At 47.4% G+C, this 19238-nt stretch overlaps 1 protein-coding gene across 2 annotated transcripts in view; it reads right to left on the bottom strand.

Annotated features, from left to right (window-relative positions):
• Nucleotides 1-19238, bottom strand: part of Gria1 (glutamate ionotropic receptor AMPA type subunit 1) — a 319356-nt gene that overhangs the window by 143788 nt on the left and 156330 nt on the right. For both annotated transcript variants that reach the window (XM_057774070.1, XM_057774071.1), the window contains exons 3-4: nt 6233-6472; nt 2467-2651 (exon numbers count right to left, since the gene is read on the bottom strand). In XM_057774070.1, coding sequence (XP_057630053.1) covers nt 2467-2651; nt 6233-6472 — 425 coding nt within the window. The remainder of the gene's footprint in view (nt 1-2466; nt 2652-6232; nt 6473-19238) is intronic.

The raw sequence follows: 19238 nt of genomic DNA, 5'->3' as shown, positions 1-19238 counted from the left end.
GTTTCTGTGCGATTATTCAGGTCTGGGCGACCAGGAAACAAACGAGACGTCTCCTTTTACATTTACTTGTTTATGAGTGGGAGCTGGAGCCACTCAGCTTTATTCTATCTTACTCTATCAGTCCATTTGTGACCACTAGTGTTTTTCTACAAATCGGTGCACAGCAACATTTGGGGCTTATGTTCCTGATGGATGGTTCCATTTAGTAATACATAGCAGTAACCCCTGGTGTGGCACAGTAGGCTATACCACAACCCCAAACCAACCGGAGGCTTCAGAAAACTATGGTTTTGTCCTAGGGATAGAAATACACACATGCATTTGTGGTACGGACAGAGACTGACTTTTGGTGTCATTCCTCAGCAGCCTTGCAGGTTAGTTTTGGAAATCTGGGACCTAGGGTACTCCCCAGTTGAGCTAGCCTCACTGGCTAGTGAGCCCCAGGGATCAACCAGCCATCTCTAGCTCCCTAGGGTTGGAATTTCAAATCTTTGTCACCCCATTCAGCTTTGTAAGTGTGTGCTGGAGTTGAACTCAGGTCCTCACGCTTGTGCAGCAAGCACTTTACTAGCTGAGATGCATCCCTTACTTCAGAAAGCTGTAGTCAAAAAATAAATGCATGAGTGTTTTGCCTGCATGTGTGACTATATACCACACATGTGCCTGGTGCCTATGGAGGCCAGAAAGGGAGCTGGATCTCCTGGGACTGAAGTACAAATGGTTATAACCACCATGTGGTTGCTGGGACCCGAGCCCAGATCCTCTGCAGGAACAACCTGAAGAGGACCTCTGAGCCATCGCTCCAGTCACGAGGAAAGTTATGCTTTTAAGACATTGGACCGTGTTCTCAAATCCAGCTTGGTTTGACTTCCTGATTTCCTTCTATGTTACCTTTGAGATGTTTGTTAACAAAACAAATCAACTCTTCTTCGTCTGTAACAGGGAAATAGATAAGAGCTCTTTGATCTACAGCGTGTAAGGATGAATGTGATCTACAGAAAGAGTCACTGCAGTGCCTTCTCTCCTCAGCTGTGAGCATCCAGAAGACAGCAGCATGACACAGTCCAGGACAAGCCACCCATTCTAGTAAGGACACCTTGAAGTCATTCATTCTATCTGTTTCCCATCTCAGCTCATCCCTGTCCCCCACCCCAGGTTTGTAGCAGATAAATTTGTTTATGGTCCAAAAGGGAAATGACTCATGAAGCTGGTACAGCTGGCACTATGAATAGCAGCAATAGGCAGCATTTCCACACAGCACGTCCTAGGGACAGACTCCTTTCTAAGGATGTTCCCCGTCCTGGTCCTTCTAGTCCTCGTAAAAACCATCAAGAGGAAGTTATTGTTATTTTTGCTGTGCAGAGTGGGGACTCGAGATGGAAATAGATTATCAGCCTGGTCCAAGGTCATGAAGCTAGCCAGCATTCAACCTGGAAGCCGACCCCCCAGCTGGTTTGCTTCCAGAGTCTCTGCCTTTACCTATTGCCTTTTACTGCCCTCACTGTCGCCCCAGATGCTAGCACTCAGTACCCGACTACAGCCCAGAGGACTCCTATCACCATAGAAACAATTTTATGCTCGTTTCTCTTCAAGAGCAAACCCCAAAGCCACACTTGACACTGCAGAACACACATAGTTGACGCTGGAAAGAGCCCATGGCTTCCAAGGTCTTCCCTGTCCTGTGGTGGAGGCTTCACAGCCATCGCTGATCTGGAGTTGAGGCTCCTCATGAGGGGGTCCAGGGTCTTGAGGGCCATTAACCAGCCTTGTCATATTGTCAAGTACCTTAAAAGCCCATCTTTCATTATATGGTACTGTTCAAATATGACTGCACGCCTCCTCCTTGCTAGTTCATCTGAATACACGAATGCAGCTCAAAAAGACAGTGATCTACATAGTGGCGCTCCTGGCTCGGCTGCCAAACTTTCTCTGGTTCTGACACTATAACAAATACAGTTTAGAGCCTGCTAGCTGAAGCTGTTGAAGTTACAGAACCTATTCATAGGATATGCCACCCTTCCTGCTCTCGGAGGCAGGAACTGTTCAAGGAAGAATGTGGAAAGGGAGGTGGCCCCTAAAACAGGTCATGTGATACCCAATACTGGTTCTGTGAGTGACACACCCCAGCATGAACACAGGCCTCCATCTGCAGCCTGGACTCTATAAGTTCTAAGAGACAATGTAATTTAATTTTAACAATGGAGAGGAGCCTAAGAAGTAAGGTTTTGGTCAGCCAGTGTGAGGACCTCTTGGAGTGTTTTAACAAGGCTCCCATGGCTTTGTTACTTCATCAAGTGTCAGATTAAAATTTTAGGACTCACAGAATGTAAAATGGAAGGCGTCAAGTCTAACCTCCTCAAGAGTCCTCTTTAGACCCCGTCTCCCTAACACCCACATCAGAAGCACACGCATCTTCTCCCGAATTATCGTCAGCACCTGCTCTGTGCCCCTTGTTGCCTTTAGTACCTGGCCCAGGATGGCGTTGAGGCGTTCTGATTCACAGTCCACCACCACCAGCCTCTCCTTTTTCTTCTCCAGGTCCTGAAAGAGCATCCGGTAGCCTTCTTCTGTGGTTGTCAGAATGTTGACAGCCGTCACCTGCCAGTTTTTCTCTGCAGCTGTATCCAAGACTCTCTGCAGGACTGACAGGCCTGTAGCAGAGGGGCGGACAGAGACATGGCAGCGTCAGCATTAACAGGTGACATCCTCTGCTGCCTGCTCTGGATGCAGTCCACCCCTCCTTCCACCAGGAACATTTAGCTACCTGTCTGCATCCACCTTCTCTGCCCACCTTCTCTCTGCAGTCACTGCTGTTTGCACCCACTTCCCTCAGTGGTCCCTGCTGTCCCCCACCCTTCCTGTAACAAGCTCAGTTCCTGCTCTCTGTGGGTCCGAATGCCGCAGAGGCAAGCGTCCTGTCCTTTTTGCTATTCTGTTTACAGGACAGGGCAGACAATAAAAAGAACTTTTTGATTAAAAACCCCACAAAAGGTTCAGATCTAAAATATATGCTAAATGACTTCGACCAGCTTGCTTGCCTATCTGAACTTTGATTTCTTTGAAGGTCAAGAGGTGGCATAAATAGCGCCTGCCTCCCAATGCTCTGAGGAAGATGAGACAGGCCTGTTGGGTGCGGGCTGCTCTGATACCTTAAGGGTTTCCTAAATGATATCTATTATTATCTGGGGACAGAGGTACTTTGAATGAGAAGATCGCAGAGAGGCTCATGTATATGAACATTTACTTGGTCCCCAGTCAGTGGTGCCCTTTGGGGAGGTTATGGAATCTTAGGAAGGTGGAGCCTTAGTAGAGGAAGTACGAACCTGGGAATGGGCGGTCAGGTTTTACAGCTTTGTCCTATTTCTGGTTCTCTTTCTCTGCTTGCCGTGTGCAGATGCAATGGGATTAAGTCCTGCTCGCTGCTCCAGCTGCCATGCCTTCCCCAGCATGCTGAACTGACTATTTGTCCCTCTGGGACTCTGAACCAAAATATGCCCTTCCTTCCTTAAGATGCTTTTCTTAGGATATTTCATCATGGCAGCAGAAGAGTAACCAATACTTGGAAATTTAGTAATTTTTTATAGAACAGGCCAACCTAGTATCTAAAGATAGCTAATAACCGAGACAAATCTGTGGAATTTGGTTATGGCTCCAATAGCTAATACTTCGTCACACAGTAGGTGTTCGGTAAATGTGTTCTCTTTTCCCCACGCCTTTGATTAAGGTTGACTGTGCAGAGGGGCCTGTTTCTCAGCACCACTGCTTTCTGCTCCAAGACTCCGTGGTGCACTTGTTTGCTTTTGTGTAGTGAAGGACCACTAACTTAGTGTCGTGTCTCGGTGACAATGTACAGCTTACATTTCAGGGAGCTAGGGCGGTGCTGTTGGCAGAGCTCATCACTCTGTCAGTGCTCTGGGAGAGAGTCCATTCTTTTGTCTCCCTAACTCACGTTTGTCTGCCCTCTCTGCTCATATCCTTCAGCGCATGGCCCTTTTCATCTTCAAAGCCAGCAACAATGGCCCAGGCTTCCTCATTCAATCTGACACCAAGTCTTCTGGCTCCCACTGTCACTGTCCAAGGTTAGCTAATGAGCAGCCCTGCTGCATCTGTAACCTTAGCTCCCCTTTGGCCACAGCATTCACACGTTTTCCAGCTCCAGGGACAAGGAATGGGACAGGGGGTGGTGGAAGTAGGTCGGTATTGTGTTTGTCACAGACGGCTATTTTCCTGTCACATTGCAAATTAATCTTTTGTATGCATTCCAAGTCTAACTCCTAGTGACACTGTTAATCCTTTCTATGGTGACCAATATGGCATCAGGCCCCAGAAAGCATCTCCAAATTGATTCTGATCTGATTTTCCACTTTGTATCATTTTCAGCATAAGTTATGTTGTGTGAGTGAGCTCCACGTTTGCTGAGCCCTCACTGAGTGTTTGGCACTATTTTGCTGGCTTTCCTCTTTCAGTTAACGAGGTTCTAGGGGGTCAGTCTTACTCTGATCCCTGTTTTGAAGATGTGGACACCAAATGTCATCATTCCATGATTACACAACCAGAAAATGGCACAACTCAGGGTCTGGGTTTTGAGATGAACACAGCCCTTTGCATAGTGTGGGTTCTTTTGTAAACCCAAGAAATTCCTTCTAGGGGCTACATTACGTTTTTTCTGGAGTTGCCACTTCTGATTTAAGCCTTTATTATGTCACAAGGTTGTCCTGAAAGGGACCATTGGCAGATGATCCAAACAATGGATGATGTCAGAGAAGGGAAATCATCAAAATAGGGAGAGACAAGAAGAGATCAAAGAAAACAGAAAGAAATGGATGCTTCTGTTCTTCCCTTCTGCACCTACCTTTCTGAACAGCACTTTCTCCTCTGCCTATAAAACTATTTTAACCAGCCACCCTTCTATCCAAAGTCTCTAAGTTTCTCTGAGGGAAACTCTGCCAGGGAAGTGCTACCCTGCCTCTAGGCTTTCAAGTTCCAGGTCATTTATCTTTTTACATTAGCAATGACAGTGTTCTTACAGGACCAGGACGAGGCCATGCATAAGAGGGAGGCAGGGCAGGGCAAGCACACACCATAATGATCAGGAGAAGAGTTCCTAGTTAGAGGATGAGTGAGCAGAGAAAATAGGATGTAATGCAGAAGACGCCAAGTACCATATAGGTAGATGTGATAGATAAATGCACCCCAGCATAAAGAAGCTACACAGAGAAAAATGTATGAGAACCAATTGGGAAATGTGATGGCAGAACTCAAAGGGAGCAGGATTAAAAAAGCTCTAGGGGATGATGATGGTGATGGCAGCAATGATGGCTGAGAGTGGTGATGATGATGTTTGGAGTGATGGTGTTGCTATCACATGATGATAGTGATGATGGTGATGGTAGCAATGATGATGGTGATGATGATGGTGATGGTAATGATGTGATGACAGTGACACTGATCAAGATGATGGTGATGATGATGGTGGTGGTGATGATGTGATGACAGTGATGCTGATCAAGATGATGGTGGTGATGATGATGGCGGGATAGTGAAATGGTGGAAGTGGTGATGATGATGCTCATGATCGTGGCGGTAGTGGTGATGATGATGGGATGATAGTGATGATGATGGTGACAGTGGTGACAGTGATGGTGATGATGGTGCTGCTACTCTTGATGGTGAAGATGATATTGGTGACAGGGGATAACACATATTGAGGGTAGTATTTGCTACGGTATAGGCAATGAACAAACATGTTTCAGTCATTAGCTCATTTAATCTTCATAATACATTCTTGAATAGTAGCAGTTCATTTTCATTCCAGACATGATGGAATGAAGGCATGGAGAATTGACACTATGCAAGTGGTGACTCTGATGCATCAAGAACCTTCCCAGAGTCACAGGGCTGGTGAGGAGAGAGCCTAGGATTCAGATCTCGGTCTGTTTTACGCTCTATTAACCACACGGTGAGCTGTGATCCACTTTGCTGAAGACCCTGGACTTCAGAGATATGAGAGCTTGTGAATGGTAGAATGGCTTGATGGGTCAGATATCTCTCTCAGAGGATGTATTTTCACGCTCTGAGTTAAATATTGGCCATCAAGAAATCATTGCACACAAATTAAGCACCTGGCTTGTTTCCCCATGTGCTCTAAGGAGATGGAGGAGGGGCATCACTCTTCCTGCTGGTGATTTTTCTCCATCCCTCAACCATGTCTTTTCCTTAACCCTTGGCTTACCCCGGTCAGCATCATAAATGTAGACGAAGGTCTGCCACTTGTAATGGTCGATGATGCTGATGAGAGCTTCCTGGAGTTCCGGGCGCAGCTGGAGGACGAACTGATTGGATGTGTCAACGGGAAAACTTGGAGTAATGAAGCACACGTGGAGGGCCCCACAGAAGGAGGTCAGCATGTTGACAGTCCTTCGTTCGTAAAACCCAAAGATGGCATAGACTCCTTTGGAGAACTGGGAACAGACTGGAAAAGAAGATAAGAAAGGTTAGTAGGGGCTGGGGAGCCTCTCACTGGATAAGAGCGCTTGCTGCACAGCATGAAGACACGAGTTCAGATCCCAGCACCGGTGGAAACAGCCAGGTATAATTTCAAATACCTGTAACCCCAGGTGAGGAGACATGAAAATCCATGGGTCTCACTGGCTACCAGTCAAGCCAAAACTAGTAATCTCTAGGTTTAATGAGAGGCCTTTGTAGGAAAGGAATAAAGGCAGAGAGCAGCAGAGGGTGACACCCAATAGCCTCCCTTCTGAACGTGTGCACATGGGTTCAAACACTTGCATACATACATGTATATGCATGAGTACCACCCCCCAATTAATGAATAAAAGGTGCTGTAGACCAATGGCCAGATGGCTCAAATAATCCATTTAGCCCACCATCCCTTGCCATCTGCTGTCAAGCCGTACACCCTACCAATCAGCCATCCACCCATGTCTTCAGATGCCAATCTGGTCACCAGTCCATTGATCCTCCCGACTTTCCATCCTATGCACACTTTCATTTGTGCAAACCCTCCTCCATCTGCCCACAGCCAATGTTCATCAGATGCCTGTTATAGATCAGTGGTATTGTGATTATTGATTATAGTAGCCACACAGCAAACCACATCTACATAACAAGCTCTTCTTGTCACCACAAGAACTGTGTTAAGAAAAGAATGACAGGGTCACTTTTCAGAGGGGCGATTGAAACCGATGGTTGAAAGCGAATTTGTGCTGGAGAGATGGCGGAGTGAGTAAAATGTTGATCATGAAAGTGGGGAGGAAGGCGGGAGTTTGAATCCCTGCAATGTGGAAGGCTGGGCACAGTAGTATGTGTGCCTGTAATCTTACTGCTTTACGGTTAGATGGGAGCTGGAGACAGGAGAGTGTCTGGAATCTCTTGGGGCAGCTAGTCTGTGTACACTGGCAAACAATAGAGAAAACCTGTCTCAAGTAAGATAGAAAGAAAGGTGAGCTTGTGGGACTGTCTTCAGACTTCCATGTGTGCATGCTGACAAACACAGGCACACACACAGTTAACGGGCATGCTCATGCATATATGTTCTAGGTCAAATCCAAGGTTGGTAGATATGCTGCCTGTGTGGTCACTTTCATTTCTTTAGCCACGACTTTATGGCGAAGCTTAAAAGCTGCTCTAGGAAGGGCGGCAGCCTACTGTTGCTGCTGACATGGGTTTAGGAATGCAAGTATTGATCTTCACCGCCTTGCCCTTCCTCTCAGTGTAAGTCTGCTGATGTTCATGTTGCAATCTTGCTAGGAGATTTCCAGCCTTTTCAGACTATCAGCCACAACAACATCTTAGGCGTGTAAATATTCCCACAGGATCCATTCCGTAGGATCCAAGCAGTTGCCAATGCTGGTTTGTGGGTGGTTACATTGCTGCTTAGATGAGAATGTGATGGGAACAAGACTAAGGGCATGGGATTGAGCTGCCCCTCAGTCAGTCTGGACTCTTCACTTTTCTGTCTGATATGGGATGGAGAGTTCACAGTCTTTGCTTCAACTATGGGACCTCCAGACCTTCAGTGTACATTAACATATTGAGTCTTCAAAAATATTGCTAGAGAACATGATTACATTGTATTTCAGTTATCTCCACCCCTGACACCCAAACTCCAACTCCTCCCAGGCTTTCTCAACATTTTGACAACTTGCCCACTGACTGACAGATCTTCCTCTAGACCGAACATCATGAGATGTCTACTCTAACCTGCTCCATGGCTGTCCCGAGAGCTGACAGTGATAATCATGGCCTATTTGATATTTTAAATTACTATCAATTATTCACATGCTCTATAATTTTTAGGAAATGCTTGAAGCTTTTTGGATATTCTATGGTTACTCTCAGATTTTTTTCTAATTAAAATTTTAGTGTAGAAAGGAATAGATTTCAGTACAATGCCATTTTCTTTTTTTAAATTGGTTTTTATTGAGCTTTACATTTTTCTCTGCTCCCCTCCCTGTCTCTCCCCTCCCACTTTCAACCCTCCCCCAAGATCCATATGCTCCCAATTTACTCAGATCTTGTCTGTTTCTACTTCCCATGTTGATTAGATCTATGTAAGTCTCTCTTAGTGTCCTCATTGTTGTCTAAGTTCTCTGAGATTGTGGTTTGTAGGCTGGCTTTCTTTGCTTTATGCTTAAAACCATCTATGAGTGAGTACATGTGATAATTGTCTTTCTGTGTCTGGGTCACCTCACTCAAAATAATGTTTTCTAGTTCCATCCATTACCATCTATGAGTGAGTACATGTGATAATTGTCTTTCTGTGTCTGGGTCACCTCACTCAAAATAATGTTTTCTAGTTCCATCCATTTTCCTGCAAAATTCAAGATGTCATTATTTTTTTCTTTTGTGTAGTACTCCATTGTATAAATGTACTCATTTTCCTTATCCATTCTTCGGTAGAGGGGCATTTAGGCTGTATCCAGGTTCTGGCTATGACAAACAAAGCTGCTATGAACATAGTTGAGCACATGTCCTTGTGGCATGATTGAGCATCCTTTGGGTATATACCCAAAAGTGGTATTACTTGGTCTTGAGGAAGGTTGTTTCCTAATTTTCTGAGAAGTCGCCACACTGACATCCAAAGGGGCTTTACCAGCTTGCATTCCCACCAGCAATTCAGAAGTGTTCCCTTTTCCCAAAAACCTCTGGAGCATAAGTCGTAATCAGTGTTTTTGATCTTGGCCATTCTTATAGGTGTAAGATGGAATCTCAGAGTTGTTTTGAGGAAGGTTGTTTCCCAATTTTCTGAGAAATCGCTATGGCATTTTCATGGGTGTGTGTTCTTTGCTCACCTCCCATCTCACTGCTCTCTCATCCTCTCCGGCTCTTCCCCCTGGTCCCCTTGCTCTCACTAAACAGCCCTCATGTGCACATTTCGAATCTAGATTCCTTGACAGAGAAAGCATGAAATAACAGTCTTTCTTCTCCCTATTGTCCTCCCTCTTCTCATTAGATTCCTTCCTTCCCTGCATGGTCTGCCTTCTGCTATCGTGTGCACATGGACACACACACCACATAGACACACATACATGTATACACAAGCACACATCTAAATACACACATACATGTACACACAGTTTTAAATCATCTGGGTTATATGAGAGGCAGCATGATGTATATTTTTTAGCAGTGGAATCCATTTTCTCTCTGAAACTAAAGGAAGCTTATCAACTAAATAAACCCAAATGAAACAAAATACATCATGTCACTTCCTTCTGGTTCTGAGATTCCCACTACACACTGGAAAAGTCCCTGATGGCTGAGCAGGACACAGAGTCTGAAAACTGCCCAGTTGACCTTTCCAGCCTTGCTCAATCTCCTCACTCCCTGATTGGCCGTCCTGGCTGTCACTCCGTATCTCCAGTTCAGCCGTTTTCTCTAGGGACTCTGCTTTCTCTGGTTCCCTTCTAGCCTGCAGCACTGTTTCTCTTCTCTCTGCAAAGAGCAATCCTCCGCAGTCCTTTCTCAGCTTGTGGCACTTTCCCAAGCTGACTGTGTCTCCTCCCCTCCCCACCACCAGCCTACCGCTTCACGGGCCTCTGCTCCCATCCCTTAGTCGCTGTACCTAAAATGACAGCCTTGGCTGCTGTGTACATCTGGAGCTATTTTGCTCCACGCGGATTCTCTGAATGGAATAATTGCTTGTGTCCTGGAGCAAGCAGAGTGCTTGGAACACCATAGGTGCTTAATAAATATTTGATGCAGGCATGCATCCTGGATGCTCGAGGGGAAGTTCGTGTGGCCCAGAGTAGGTGGTGGAAGGAACTGGTCCCCTGGATCTCCTTCTCTGTTGCTTCTTTCTGAGGTGGCTCCTTAGCCTCCTCCACTCAAACTGTTTTCTCTTTCTGCCTAATGAGACTCACTTTCTGTTCACAGCCCACAATAGGCACTGTCTTTAAATGTCTATTGTAATTACTAGACTCAGGTTTTCCCTAAGTATGGATTTTTTTCTACCAGGGAACTTGTGTTGCATATTATCCACCCATGTTAAATATAGATTTGTCAAAATGCACAATCCATCTTCCAGGGGTTAGTGTGCATAGGGTGCACATAAACCCTGTTAAAATATTATAATCCTCTCCATGGTATTTTTAGGCTCCCTCCTTTGCCCTTGGGGTAGTGAAATACTGTCCTGTGTCATGAGAATCCAATTTCCAGACCTCTTACCCTGCACCACCTTCTCTTTTCACACATTCAGCCAGGTCTCTGGGGTCCTAGTGGCTGTGGCAGTTTTTGCTAGAACTTTAGAAGTTGAGGAGGGGAAGAAGGGCTGTGGGGAGGGAGGGAAAAGAGAGGGTGGGGAGGGAGGGAAAAGAGGGGATAGGGAGGGAGATGGCTCTGCCTAAATCTTTAGACATAGCAGGCCATAACTTTCTTCTCAAATAACCTCCTGTTTTTTCCTTTAACAAATCTCTTTTATTAAAGTGGATGCTCTATCCTTTAGACTAAGAGTCTGTTATTTACCACTGTTTCCTAAAAGAAATAGGGTGGGGGGTGGCCTAGCTTATATTTCCTTGGGTGGGCCCCACCTTGCAGTCACTGAGCTCAGTCTTTTTGCTTTAGTGTGCCTCCTCATTTCAGCTAAACCCTAGAGGAAGAAAAGGAGAGGGACAGAGGTAGAGGGAAGGGAAAGAGAGGGAAGCACAGAGAGAGAAAGGGAGAGGGAGAGAGGAGACTCCACAGATCCCAGGCCTGCATGGTAGGGCAGTCATACTGTAAGGCATGGCTTTGGATCTGTGAAAATAAACAGTCACAGCAGAGAAAAGGGTGCCATAGAGCAAGGACTGGACTAGATGGCAGAAGACCCAGATGGTCCTCTCTTTCTTTTAAACATTATGAAGAGCGTGGATGACCTTGAGCAAATTTAGTCTTCTTGGGGGCGGGTGTTTCTCAGCTATGAAACAATGGTTCAGACTCTGCCGTGTTCAGCTCCTTCAGGCACCAGCGTTCTAGAGTCTGGTCTAATTGGCCGAAAAGTATTCACTGAGTCAACGTTTGAGCTGTTTGGAGCCCAGACATTCAGGAACCCCCTTTGCAGCTCTTCAGTCCCAGAAGATGGTAGAGCTTCGGAGTCTTTCGATTCCACAGGATGGAGTGTTGCCACTAAGGCCAGAGCCTGCAGAGGCAGCAGTTTCATTTAAGATGCAACATTCGACCCGTGGTGTGTTAGCTGAGGGTAGATGAGGGGTTTGAGGACACATTCCCGATTCCTGGATGTGACCACTAGGGATGAAGGAGCAGGAGTGTTTCTAAGAAGAAGCGGGACTCTAGTGTGTGTGTGTTCTGGCTGAAGCACAGACTCCCAGCAGACACTCCCAGCAGGCTGCATTGTGTGTGGGGTCTACAGCATAGGAACTCCTGGGTAGCACAGGAGCTGCTGGCGTTCATCAGTGTGTGCTGACATTGGACCACTGATCAAGAGCCGAGGATGTCTCTTCACATTGACTCTTCCTAGCCCACCATCGAAATTACAGACTAGTGACCAGCACACAGCAAAGACTGGACCTGCAGGAGAGCACGTCCAACAACTGGAGGAAGAGAAAATTGAGCCAGGGCTTCCTTCGGGGAGACACAGGGCAGGAAAGGCCCAAAGCTGCTCAGTGTGGCAGCCCTGGCCAGGCTGCTGCTCACAGGGGCCCTTTGATAGTCTCGCCTGGTTGCAGTACCATCCACTTAGTATCAATAAATCTCCGGGCCTGGCCACTGTCCCTGACAGCTCCCTCCATGGGAGGGAACTCCCTGTATCAGCTGCTTTGTAATTGTCACTTCCTTTAAAACCTCTCTCTCTGACATTTCTCCTTGGCTCCTGGCTTCCATCCCTGGAAGTGTGTCAGCCTCATGGAAAATACTGGATAATGAGGTGACGGGGACAGCTTCCTTTTAGGGGAGGGAGAGACAACATATACATACGTGGGAGGATGTGTAGACACTCACTGTCTCCCCGCCCCCGCTGCATACACCTGAGCAACTCTACCCTTTCAGTTTGGGCTCTCATTCAACTCTAACGGTTTGTCAAATTAAACCTGCGTTATATATGTCTGTCACTCAGAGGACAGTGCCCCCTCCCCCCATGCTCTGGCTCTAGTCCTGACCCGTGCAGAATTACCACATTCTCGTTCTCATTCCCTCTGAACAAAACCACACTCACTGAGGATTCTGAGACACATTTGTCGTATCTCTGTCACCTAGGAGGCAAACCCTCCCCAGGTCTCTGATACAGTTAACCACTATTTACTGTTGCAAGAAAATTGAGATATTGTGATGACCCCAGACAAGCGTGCTCCTGGCCTTTCTGGGGATTCTTAAGGATTTCAGCAAGTCCACGTCAAGGGAAATCATGCAGGATCCTGAGGATACTGAACAAATGGTCCTACTTGCTGTTAGAGCCAGTGCTGACTGAGTGCTGGCCGCAGGCCAGGGTGTGTGCTGCCTGTCCAGGTAAAGTAGCAGTTTATCCACCTGCAGAGGAGCATTAGAGCAGCTGCAGAGGGCAATGCAGACTGGGGTACAGGACCTGGCACAACGCTGGAGGTGAATAGGGGCCTAAGTACCTAGGGCCTCTCGGGGACAGGTCAAGCTTAGGCACCTTCCTTGGTGCCAGCATTTCTTCCCTCAGTTTGCTGGCATCTCTCTTCAGCCAGACCCAAGAGCTCTGACTGGAAGGCTGCCGAGGAGCCAGCTTCCTCTGAGCAGTTTGAACATTTACTGTCCAGCTGGAGAACTGATGACCGGAGCCCAGGAGGCCGATGGGTTGTGACTGTATATGAGGCTGAGAATTAGAAACAGGCCAGGCTCACTGCCTGTGGGATTTAAATTCACTGTGTGGGTGTCTTGCTGAAGGAAAGGGGAGGGGCAGACTGACTGAGGAGCCTTGGTTCCTGCTGCTTCAGAACTCAGTGGGGCTCAGAGCTGTCCCCACAGAGATGCTGGCCTGGCACTGATCACTCTCCATCCTGAGCTGTACTGGAAACATCTGGATGATGAGGTCCTTCTCCCTTCCCTCCTTCACACCTTCATCTTATTTCCCTCCCTCCCTCCCTCCCTCCCTCCCTCCCTCCCTCCCTCCCTCCCTCCCTCCCTCCCTCCCTTCCTCCCTCCCTCCCTCCATCTCATCTCCCCTTCCCTCCCTCCCTCCTTCCCTCCCTCCATCTTATCTCCCCTTCCCTCCCTCCGTCCCTCCCTCCCCCTCCCTCCCTCTCATCTCTCCTTCCCTTTCTCCCTCCCTTCCCCCTCCCTGCCTCTCATCTCTCCTTCCCTTTCTCCCTCCCTCCGTCCCTCCCTCCCCCTCCCTCCCTCTCATTTCTCCTTCCCTTTCTCCCTCCTTCCCTCCCTCCCTCTCTCCCTCCCTCTCTTCCTCCCTCCCTCCCTCCCTCCATCTCATCTCTCCTTCCCTTTCTCCCTCCTTCCCTCCCTCCCTCCCTCCCTCCCTTTCATAACTCCTTCCCTTTCTCCCTTCCTCCCTCCCACCCTTCTCATCTTTTCCTGCCTTCCTTCTTCCTTCCCTCCACCTCTTTCTTTCCTCTTCCTCCTGCCCCTCCTCCCCTCCTCCTCTCTTTCTCTCCTCTCCCACTCATCCTTCTTCCCTCCCTCCACTAGAGCTTTCCTATGCATTAGAGGCGTGTATGTAGCTCTAAAGGGAGGAATGTTCTATGTCTTCTTAGTTTACTCATCTGGCAAATGTCCATTGAACACATGGTGTGTGTTGGGCAGAAAGAAGGTTCCGGGTTCCGGGAGGCTGTGACAGGTCAGTGACATAGGTGGTGAAAAAATTCCCAAGATAGAAAAGGGAGAAGTGGTGAGTTTATTAGCTACACCCTGGCCTCCAGCAGTGGGCAAGTCAGCGGAGATGGTCTACACAGAGGCATCCCGAGGGTTGCCTTTATGGGGGCACAGTTCTATGTGGATAGCCGGGCAGTGTCTCAGTGCATCGGTTTATCCAGGTTAGTAGCGGTCTGGCCTTGAGGCAATGACAGTCTTGTCCTCAGCCTCTTAGCCTAATCTAGTATCCCCAACATGGGGATGAGCACTGGATACACACTCTCGGCTGTCATGGAGTCTGTGGTCCCAAAGGAGAGAGCGCTACCACAGCATAGAGGGTCATTCTGGATGCTGCAGCTGTTACAAAGAAAATACAATGAGACCAGGAAAGGGTGGCCAGCTGCTTCTAACAGGTGCCAAGGAGCCCCTCTCTATAGCAGCTGTGACTGAGTGGAAAAATCATCATGGTGAAGAGCTGGTTAGGCAAGGGGCCAGCAGAGAAGCTGCATGTAGAGGGACGGAAGACCTGAAGAGAGCACAGCAGCAAGATGTAACCTGGAAAGCACAGGAAAGACCTGAGCTGGAGCTCAGTGGTGCTGTACTTGCCTAGCATGTGTGAGACCCTGGATCCATCCTCAGGTGTGTGTGTGTGTGTGTGTGTGTGTGTGTGTGTGTAGATATAAAGACAGAGATAGAATTATAGATAGATGATAGGTAGATAGATAGATAGACAGATAGACAGATGCACTTGCATGTGTAATAACCTGTCTCTATCATCATATGTTTGTGTGTGTGTGTGTGTGTGTGTGTGTGTCTGTGTAGAGGAGAGAGGTGGTACAGACCCCATCTTCCATCCTCAGGGATGTGTGTGTGTAGAGATGGGAGATGACCATGTGAACCTGATAGAGAGAAAGAATGAAGTAGCTGGGTGAGGCTGGAGAGAAGACAAGCTTGTAACTGTGTAGGGCTAAAGGATTAATGCTCTTCAAGGTCTAGGCCACTCATTGTGTGACATGGGAATCTGCAGAATTCTCGTTTCAGTCTGAGGTCAGCACTAGCTCATTTCACAGTCTTCCAACCCTGAGACAAGAGACACTGTGGATGGAAGGACTGTGCTGAGTCAACGGGACAGTTTGAAAATGGGAATGGGCACTTATGATTTGCTTATATCGAGCTTACCAGCATTGGAGTCTCTTGAGTTCAAGAATCGGTGTCTCTGGCCATTGGCAGGCCCTAGGCTGGGCAGCCCTCTTGCCTCCTGCTCTCTTTCCCTCCAAGCCTTTTCACTAAAATTGCCCTTCTGTCCATGAAGTATGCATCTGCGAAGTTCTGTCTATGACACAGGCTTTGTTAGTGTGTGCTCTTGGAAGACACGAAAGGAAATGGATGGAGGTTAACAGGGTAAAAGTGCGTTGGGTGGCTACACAGCCTCAGAGAATCCAGAGAATGAGCATCACACATACGTTTTTTGTCACCATTGCCCTAGCCATTTGTGTGAACAGCTTCATACATATAAAGATTGCTCAGGGCATGGGCTGCCTGAAGGGCCAGGGGAAGCAGGTAAGGAACCCTTTTACCAGGCACAGCAAAGGTGATGTGCGAGGCAGAAGAGCAAACCAACCAACAGATCGCTGCAGGATTTCACACTGCTCCTACTCCATACAGCAGGGCTCAAGATCAAGATAGGAACTCCACAAATGACCCACACTTCTAAGCACTGAGTATTTAATAACATGACATATCGGATCCTATTATTGTTATCTACACCTTGTGAGCCGAACTCTGAGATAGAGAAATGAGGGACACGTACGGTACCTTGCCCTTGTAAAGGCTGAATTGTTCTTTACAACTCCTACGGGGACTTGCACAATGATTGTACAGTACTTTTGGTAGATGGATCAATTAACAAATGTTTATATCAAGATAAGGATGCTATGTTTAAAATGTGTGTGTGTACAGGTGTGTGTATATGCGTGCTTGTGTGTGCGTGTGTGTGTGTACGCACATATAGAGGCAGAGGTGTCTTCCTTGATCACCCTTTATCTTAAATGTTGAGGCAAGGTCTCTCCCTTTAAAACCAGAGGTCACTGATTGAGCTTGCTCCAGGGAATCCCATATCTGCCTCATGAGAATTAGGGTTATACTTGGCTGTTATGTCTGCCTGATGTTTACATGTGTTCTGGAAATTTGAACCCTGGTCCTCATATTTGAATGGCTCATGTTTTACCCACTCAGCCATCTCCACTGTCTCCAAGATGTATTCTTGACTATTGACCTCTCTTCCATAATGTCTCTTTCATGGGATGGACTCATTGCTTACACATTTTTCAAATGACATTCTGTAGGTGTCTTTTCACCTGCAACTAAGGCAAAGCTCCAATGAACGTAAAGACCGCGGCTTTCCTTGGTGCATGAAATGCACCAAATCCTGTGCATACCAGTCGAGGGATAAACACAAGCATGCCTGGTGATGCGGCTTTCCCACATTATTCTAAGAGAGGTTATCACCTACACCCGTGGGTCTAGCAGGAAGGGACGCAGGCCTTGGGTGTGTCGGCCAGCACTCTCGGAGGTCATTTCTTGTCAGCTCGGATTGACAGGATGAGAGTTGCTACTCTCAGGCTGGTGCTGGAGCCCGGCCAAGTCTGATGTATTCCTCCCACAACAGCCGTGCTCCCTCGGCATGAAGGGTTCACATCCCCTTACATAACTCAGCCCTTCTGATGCCAAATGGGTTCGGAAGGAAGGATGTTCACATTGCATGGGAAACTACTTGGCCTGGACCATACACATACAGACTGTGATGGGAAGAGAGTCTGCCAAGGCTGGGACACACAATGCACACTCTCTCTGACTCATCATCCACTCAGGAGCAAGAACTCACAGGGTCATAGATTTTAGTACTGAAGGTACCCAGCCTTAAGGGACTACTGACCTAGAAAAATCTTCCTACCAGACAGCTAGCCGATTGACTGACTATACTTTAAGCTTTATTTAATTTGCATGTGTTTAGAATATGCACAACGAGTGTCAAGATTCTCACTGGTAGAGCCTCTCGCCTCCCTTGATGGTGTGTGATGTTGTCTCCTGGTGACCTTGCTGCTCCAGGTGGCTGGCGCTGCCGGCAGCAACACCGTTCTTATTTTTCACTGTGGTCGTGTCATGTAACCCAGTATTTACTATGGGTCTAATGCTGCTCTAGGTAAATGTGAGTTTTCTCTTTCACTCCCCTCAACAGGGCTGGGATTCACGTTTTCTTTTCTATGCATGACGAAGCTGAACTCAAGGAGATTAGTTAATCCTCTGTGATTCAGTCCAAAGATACAGGATGAAGTTAGCATACGAATGCAAGTCTGTCCCTCTCTGTGACCTGTGCTATGAAGGTGTGTCAACACAACCAGAACCCTCACTCTCTGCGTCATAAAAAAAGCCAACTTCAAACAACCATGGTACCACTGTGTGCCAACACTATGCCAAGTATGTTTTACAAATACTAATTTAATAGTTACTAATGGGAAAGGGGGCATGGGGGTAGAACCAAGGGCCTCACATATGCTAGGCACTCCAGTTTCCTGCCTGCTGCTGTGATAAAACATTCTGATTAAAAACCCTGTGGAGGAAAGGATTGTCTCATCTTACACTTCCAGGGTACAGTCCATCACTGAAGGAAGTCAGGAACCTGAAGCAGAAACCGCAAAGGAATGCTGTTTGCTCGCTAACTTATTGGCTTATGCTAGGTTAACTTTTTCCCTCAGCCTAGCACAGCCTGTCACAGGAATGGTGTGGTCCACAGGGGCCAGGGACCATGGAGGCAAGTCTGTGTCCTGGTCTCTTTTTGACGGCTTATGGTCATTATGATGACTAACGTATGCTCTTTACAACGTGAGGAGAGGAGGCAAGGGAAAGGGGCTTGAGAGGGCCAAAGCTCACGAATGGCCTCTTAGTTGCAAGAAGGCTGCCTCTTACTACCCTCGGTGTGTCAATGGGCCCTCTAAGCTCTTGGGTGGATACCAGCTATGAGCACATAAGGGAAATAATGAGGCAGATCAGTATAGAAGTTCTCAGTTCCAGATTTCTGTCCCATCCCCTGGTGGGCAGCTTTGTACTAGAGGACCCATTACAGTGTCCCCTCTGCTGTTGGTCTGCTCTGATGAGATGGCAGAGGAGACCCCATCTTGAGTGGAAATGCATGTTCAGAAATCTGTACAGGAAGTTGCTGTATGTCAGGGACCATGAAGCATTGTACTTGGGCCCTGGGAGGCCAAGGTGTAGGCAGGTTTGTTGGCCTGTCAACTCTGTGAATTGAAGGGCTTGATTGCAAGCCAAGCAAGGAGTTTTTGTTTGGAATCAGATAAGGGCTGGGATTGGAAGTGGACCTCAACAAGGACCTTTCTAGGGCTGAATTCAGGGGCCAAGATTGCAGCTGCAGTCTAAGATAGGGTGAGCGCTCATGATTCTCATGTGGGGCAGGGGTTGGAATTCACTGCAGGGCCCTGGTGTGGGATCACATCTACCTAGTTCTAGGAACTAGGGTGTGAGCAAGTTAGAATATGTAGAGGCAAGGACATCATCCAAGGGAAGGGGACTGGGGGAGAAACCAGTTTCCTAACTGCCTCTCCCTTTGGCTCCATCCCCCTTAACTCCCAATCACCAAGCGTCTTTTGCTGGTTCTTTAAGGCACTGTCACTATGAGGGGTACAGGGTGGATCATTCATTAAGTGAAGCAGACTGCCCCTTTGGCTGTATTAATTTCCGTTTTCTGGGTGAACAGGGGAAAAAAAAACAGCCTCTTGTTTCTTATTTGCTATTCTCTCCCTGTGAAAATTATACTTGCAAATGCACCTTCCTTGGCCAAGCAGCAAGCACGCATGGCTGCACACACCTAAGAATTTGACTGGCACCTGTCAATCAGGACCAAAGTTTTCTAACATCTGAAATGCCAGTCTAAAGGTGCCCTT

Source organism: Chionomys nivalis, chromosome 7 (assembly GCF_950005125.1).
Source record: "Chionomys nivalis chromosome 7, mChiNiv1.1, whole genome shotgun sequence".
Classification (NCBI taxonomy): Eukaryota; Metazoa; Chordata; class Mammalia; order Rodentia; family Cricetidae; genus Chionomys; species Chionomys nivalis.
This window is presented reverse-complemented; position numbering and strand designations above follow the sequence as displayed.